At 37.9% G+C, this 6,528-nt stretch overlaps 1 protein-coding gene across 2 annotated transcripts; it reads left to right on the top strand.

The window, feature by feature from the left end:
- The first annotated feature begins 3,071 nt into the window (after positions 1-3,071).
- On the top strand, positions 3,072-6,149 carry nkx2.4a (NK2 homeobox 4a). Of its 2 annotated transcripts, none has more exons than XM_020499799.2 (2): positions 3,072-3,716; positions 4,124-6,149. In XM_020499799.2, exons 1-2 carry the CDS (start codon positions 3,347-3,349, stop codon positions 4,771-4,773), a joined length of 1,020 nt encoding a protein of 339 aa, XP_020355388.1. In that variant the 5' UTR covers positions 3,072-3,346; the 3' UTR covers positions 4,774-6,149. The 2 variants fall into 2 exon arrangements, with proteins under 2 accessions (XP_020355388.1, XP_020355387.1); XM_020499798.2 differs by having other exon boundaries at positions 4,097-6,149.
- The last annotated feature ends 379 nt before the right edge of the window (positions 6,150-6,528 follow it).

Genomic DNA, 6,528 nt, shown 5'->3' with positions numbered 1-6,528 from the left:
CAACTTCAAAATACTTTGACAACATTAAAATAGAGTTTGGTGCATAAGTAACTGATATATATATATATATATATATATATGATTTGATATTTTAGTACTTTTTATTTCCTCCATTTAAATAGGTGATTCACAGTCTATGGACAATAGCCTACATCTAAAAATCAGAGGGCAAGCCTTTACTCGTAGGCTATCTGAAACATCAATAGGCTACATTTTTACTTCTTTGAAGTTAGCAATCTTGGAGTTATTTATCATGGATTTAATATTTCAGTTTTAAATATGCCATTGTTCAACGCTAAATAGCAAATATGCTACAGACAATCACAGCAGACAAGCACAATAGGTCACATTTGCATAACTAGATTTGCACATAACCAGTACAAAAATACTGTCTGCATTTAAAAAAAAGAGAACATCTGTATCTACTTAATTGAATATATTGTAACAATAAACCCATTCAAATATAAATCTTACAAACCTTATGGAGGCCTAGCATTTCCTTCACCGGATGATATGTCCAAATATCTTGTTCACTAGCTCTTCAAGTTGAAATGTACAAGATAAGTGTATAGCCTATGGATCAAAACTATTACTGTAAACTGTGGAGCCAACCGGCGCCAGATTTCAGTGCTTTTCCAATGTGGAGGGTCTCTGGACTCCGGTCGTGCTCTCTGGCTCAATAATCCAGAAGGTTGAGAGGTTTGTCTCATTTACATAACGTTAGAAGTGCTGTGACTGTGGCCTACCTTTCCCATATTCCCAAAAAAGCCACCACGAGCCCCGGCGTAGCCAAAAGCATGGAGGTGACTCACAAAGCGTCTGTTTTTATGATGGCCTTTGCAGGTAAGACCACATACTGTGTGCCTTGCATACTTATGTGAATCATGTTTATTTGAATATTTACAAAATAAGGTGAATTTAATGTTATTTGAGGTTTAACAGAAATAGAAAGTAAACATGTGTAGCAGTGTGCTTTGAAGTTGAATTGCAAGAAACTTTTAAAACAATGGAAATTACCATATGCTGTCGGTATGATATTTACGCTGACGTGAGGGTAACTTCATGAATAATGCTACTGACTTTTGAGTTCCGTGAATTAGTTTGTCTCCTGTACTATGCCTCCTAATTGAACAAAATAATCCACCCACTCCGTTGCAATAAATGCGATGAGAAGAGTTTGAGAAATTGAAGGATGCATGAGCACGTAAATATTTACTGAAATAAAAATGCATATAACAGTGATTTATTACAATTCATAATGAACATCTTAAAGAGATTGGTGTTGCGTCGCCAGTAATTGATGGCTGACCATGTCGCATCTTCATTTGCTCGATTAGGGTACTTACTGACGTAATACTAAATCAAAAGATGGTGTGAGTTTATACTTTTATTTTGCCTCTGCAACAAAGGGAAATATGCCGCAATCCACACTATAACATTGGTGCTTTGGCTTACATGGAGATCATTGGTTTTAGTCACTTTTGGTCACCCTAAATGACACTTCGATCAGAATGTGAGAAAGTGAGACCCACCTGAGAGTTAACCCGCAATAATACATGAAGAATTACAATTTATCACCAATAAAGAAAGCCTCATTAGTAAATAATGTAGACATCAATAGTGACTATGTTTAAGTATTTCAGCGTTGTTTGGCAACGGATAGGCCTAGCTTTATGAGCTCAATAACTATACAGGTAGATGTAGCTCCAATTGTAACAAAAGACATGCCAATATGTCAAAATCACCACAACAATCGTCACCAGCATCTTTAGCTTCTTCATCATAGCAATCATTTCCCATTGTCTCTTGAATCACTGATTTCAAAGTTTTAGTCATGTTCAAACATTTTCTAAAAACTCCAACAAAGATCAAGCCACTGCAGTTGAAGTGTAAAATAAATATAGGAAACATGATTAACTATATCCTGTGTAGTAATAATAATAGGCTGATAATAATAATAATAATGATTATAATACAAATCTAAGGTGCTGCTTTGCATTCAGCAAGCACACCTAATAATAATAATAATAATAATAATAATAATAATAATAATAATAATAATAATAATAATAGCCTAGTAATACTACAGTTACATATGAGTAATTGTTTTTGTCGATTCAAAAGCCCTTTTCTTGTTTGTCTTGTCTAATGTTCCTGCCTCTGGCGCCTATGAGTTTACACAAATATTAAGATGCCAGGTTAAGCAGTGGGCTTATGCTCCCATCGACAAAACATATCCAAGTGTCCACAATGCCCCAGCAGGTTGATTAAAGTTTAGGTAGGTGGTTGAGTGCCAGGAATAAGGATGTTGTTGCATTTCATCAGTTATCATCATGTGGATTCCCATGAAACATTACCCAATTATTATAATATTTCACAAGAAAAGCATAAGCAGAAATACTTGTGATTTCAGAATGTAAGTCCAGTAATATATTTTTTTATCAATACTTTATTTGATATCTGTCAACTGGAAATGCACAAAAACTGTATGATTTAGTGTTTACTTTTTGGACTCTCCCGAGACATATTTTGTTCATTCGGGTAAAGTAAAACAACTTTATCAAACCTATTGTCTGAAAACAGATGGAAACATGTAGCCTATTCACGGCTAGATCTTCAATTCTTTCTAATATTACATGTACATAATGTCAATATGCTGTTTGTAAATAACTGACAGCAGTATACTCACAAGTTAGGATCCCTATCCTAATTTTTCCCCCTCAGGATTGTGTTACTTTGAGATCATTTGAAAGTGCCCCTCTCTGGTGGAACAAAATGGTGCTTAAGACGCATAACTTAGCTGGTCATACAATTGAGGAGAACCATTGTACCTCTTTGGCGATGCTCGGTGGCGCTTATGTCTGGCCAAAGTGCTCTTGAAGTTTCCAGAAAGTATGGAGTTCCCTATTGATGCAGAAAATTACACGTCCCCTTTTATCATGCGCTCAGCTGTTGTGCAGAACTTTATTATGGTAAGACATGTGGACAAACAACAATGTCTCATCAAATACATATGTAGATATATTAGAACAATAAATAAACAGTTTACTTAGCATAATGTTCACCTTAATACGAAACTAACCACATTTCCTCAATTATCTTTCTAAAATGTCAATGACTATTGTTTGCTCGTTTAGGACGTTGCTCCGCCCCCTGTGTTTGTCGTAAACCTGGCTCCTGGCTACAATAAACCCGAGCTAAGAGCGCCCTGGGCTCGCCTCCTTCTCCAAGGCGATCAATCGGATCTCAGGCGTTCTACAAGCACTCTCTTACGTAGCCATCCAGAAGGAGAGAGCTTCAACAACACGGTTGATTTGCTCAACAAAATCTACCTGCTTTCTGAACCATGTCGTTGAGCCCAAAGCATACAACGCCTTTCTCAGTGACTGATATTTTGAGTCCTATCGAGGAGACCTACAAGAAGTTTAGTGGCATGGACGGCGCAGGGAACCTAACCTCTCCACTGGGAGCTTACCGACAGCCTCAGGTTTCCCAGACTGGCATGCAACAGCACTCCATGGGACACAACGCTACCGTGGCGACCACCTACCACATGCCACACACTGTCTCCCAGTTCTCGCACAGTGCCATGGGGGGATACTGCAATGGGAGCATTGGCAACATGGGAGACCTTCCGTCGTACCAGGAAACCATGAGAAATAGCGCAGCAGCAACAGGGTGGTATGGCGCGAACACCGATCCAAGATATTCAACGAGTAAGTCGTTTTTGTTTTATTTTGATTCGTTATTGTTTTGTGAATTGTTTTATGTCACTGTCAGAACTTCTCAAACTTTTAACGAAATGCGGACAGGTTTGAATCAAGAACACTCACTATCATTGAGTAGTCTGTCTGACATTACATATTTTTAATATGGAAAAAAGTATTTTCATTTTATTTAACAAAAAGTGTTGTTATTATTATTTTATTATTATTATTGCATTTAAATGAACTTGATTGATAAATCTGCATTGTAACCTACATTTGGACAATTACTCACCGGATACAGACCATTGCCAAACTACTTCAGGCAAACAAAACGATACATTTTACATGGCTGAATATTGAATATGCGTATATGTATGTATATTTTTAAGTTTCTAGATTCATGGGACCTTCCACAGGTATGAACATGACTGGAATGGGGACCCTGACAGGCATGGGGGACGCCTCCAGGTCCATGCCACCCCTGCACGCAGCGCCCAGGAGGAAACGACGGGTACTATTCTCCCAGGCTCAGGTGTATGAGCTGGAGAGGAGATTCAAACAACAGAAATACCTCTCGGCGCCAGAGCGGGAACACCTGGCCAGTATGATCCACCTGACGCCGACCCAGGTCAAGATCTGGTTCCAGAACCACAGGTACAAGATGAAGCGGCAGGCCAAGGACAAAGCCGCGCAGCAGCTGCAGCAGGAAAGCAACATGTGTCAGCAACAACAGTCTCCGAGGCGCGTGGCCGTGCCTGTTCTGGTGAAGGACGGTAAACCGTGTCAGAACGGCTCCAACACGCCAACGCCGAACCAGCAGCAGGTACAGCAGCAGCAGCAACCGCAACATAACGGCTCTGGGGTGCTCCCGGCTTCCAGTAATGCCATCAATCAACATCAAAACCAGCAGGTCCACTCCTTAGTTCAGGCCCAAGACCTGGAGGAGATATCACCTAGCCCCCCTTCACTCCACAGCCAGATCAACATGGCGCAGATAGACACTTCTGCTATAGACTACACCAATAACATGGTCAGCTCCAACCTCCTCTACGGCAGAACGTGGTAGGACCTGCTGTCCTTTTACATTTTTATATTTTAACCTGCGGATGAGCTTAAGAGAGAACGAGACATGTATCATGTTGATATACACATCTGCACGAAAATTGAGCCCTTGGGTGGCTGAGATGACAACACGCTCAGTCGCATCAGCTGGTCATGGCACATTTTCTTGACATTTCTAAGAGGGAGACTATTTTTGAACATTACACGAAATGGCTGCCCTTGAAACAGATTGTGTCGTTTCGGGACCTTTTATAATCAATGTGATGGACTTCCTCATGATGTTAACGTAGGTGGGGACTGGAGGGAAAAGGGAGAGATATAGGTGGGATCAGGTATGGACTCTCAAGGTACTAAACCACCCCTCATTTGCGGTGATAACCTTGGTATAATATGCTATTGATATTGTAAACTAATGTATTAATTTAGACTTAAAGAAAGTAGAAACTGTAGGCCTATATGAAGTTTCATTCCAAAACGCTATATATCAATTTTCAGAAATGTTGGTCAATTTTATTGTTTAAATAATTAAATTATGAAAGAGATTGTTGTGTTTTTTTCACTATCTAATCATTCAATGGGTTGTTCAATGAGAGACATGTATTTGATTAAAACCTAGAATTTGATGGTTTCATTTCAGAAAGACAAATGATGTTTTTTTTGCTAAATGCTATATATCCTCCTCACTCTCAGAGAAATAAGTAGTACTGCTAGGTTTTACACTGTCAAATCTGACAATTAACACTTTTTAAATATAGAAATGTATAAATTATACATTTGTACCATCAATAGCCTATTTAATTAAAACAAATATAATTATTAAATACAGGAATATGAGATCTGTAAAACACTTTACATTTGAGTCATTTCGCAGATGCTCCTGAGTGACAGTAAGTGCATCCATCTTAATTAAGATAGCGAGGTGAGACAACAACATATCAGTCAAATATAGGCTATATGATACTAACATTCCATTCCAGCTAAACAACGGATATATAGCGTTTTTCAATAATAATAATAATTCATACACATCTGAAATCAATGAATAAAAACATCGGAGAAAAGTTTTACACACACATAAATGTGCCCATAAGCAATCTGATAAGAAAACAAAAACACATGTGAAAAATGTGTGTTTTTAGCGTTTTGGAAATAAACTCTTCATATTTGGCTAACACACGAGAACGCTTTTACCTGTATAATAATTGTTTTGAAGTCGACTTTTTTGTTTTCATTATTATTTTGTAAGTTAAAACGAACAAATTCGTGATGGCTGCTGTATGTGTTTCAAACCAATTGAACATTAACAATAAATCACTTGAAGTGCGAGCTATTTCTGGCGAATTAATTTTTATAAGGATCTGGTTGGAGTGCGTTTTCATTATTGTGTGATTGAGACCAAATTGAGTTGGAAAGCAAGGTCGATGGGGTAGCCAACATTGTTCACAGGAGATTTTGCAGAGGCATCGCAAATGTAGGCTGACCAATACACACAAATATTATAACCTATTGAAAATATTATCCATAAAGAATAGTTTTAGGTAAACATGAAGCTACAGCAAGTTTGGCACAGTCTTATTATCGTTCGAATAAAAGCTGAAACATGTTCTATACGTTTTCAATACAGAAATTGTGTGATTCCAAAGCCATAAGGTTAGTCAACACAGACTTGTTTTACAAGTTCTTAGCCAATTTATGTCTAATAAAGCCATTTCTGCTTTACATGATTAATACAATCAAATGTAATGATATTATTATTATC

This window comes from Oncorhynchus kisutch, linkage group LG14, assembly GCF_002021735.2.
Source record: "Oncorhynchus kisutch isolate 150728-3 linkage group LG14, Okis_V2, whole genome shotgun sequence".
NCBI classification, from domain to species: domain Eukaryota; kingdom Metazoa; phylum Chordata; class Actinopteri; order Salmoniformes; family Salmonidae; genus Oncorhynchus; species Oncorhynchus kisutch.
This window is presented reverse-complemented; position numbering and strand designations above follow the sequence as displayed.

Coding starts and splice junctions, on each gene's coding strand:
- nkx2.4a (XM_020499798.2), top strand. CDS start 3,347: ATGTCGTTGAGCCCAAAGCATACAACGCCTTTCTCAGTGACTGATATT. Junction 3,717..4,096: donor CGATCCAAGATATTCAACGA/GTAAGTCGTTTT, acceptor TATATTTTTAAG/TTTCTAGATTCATGGGACCT.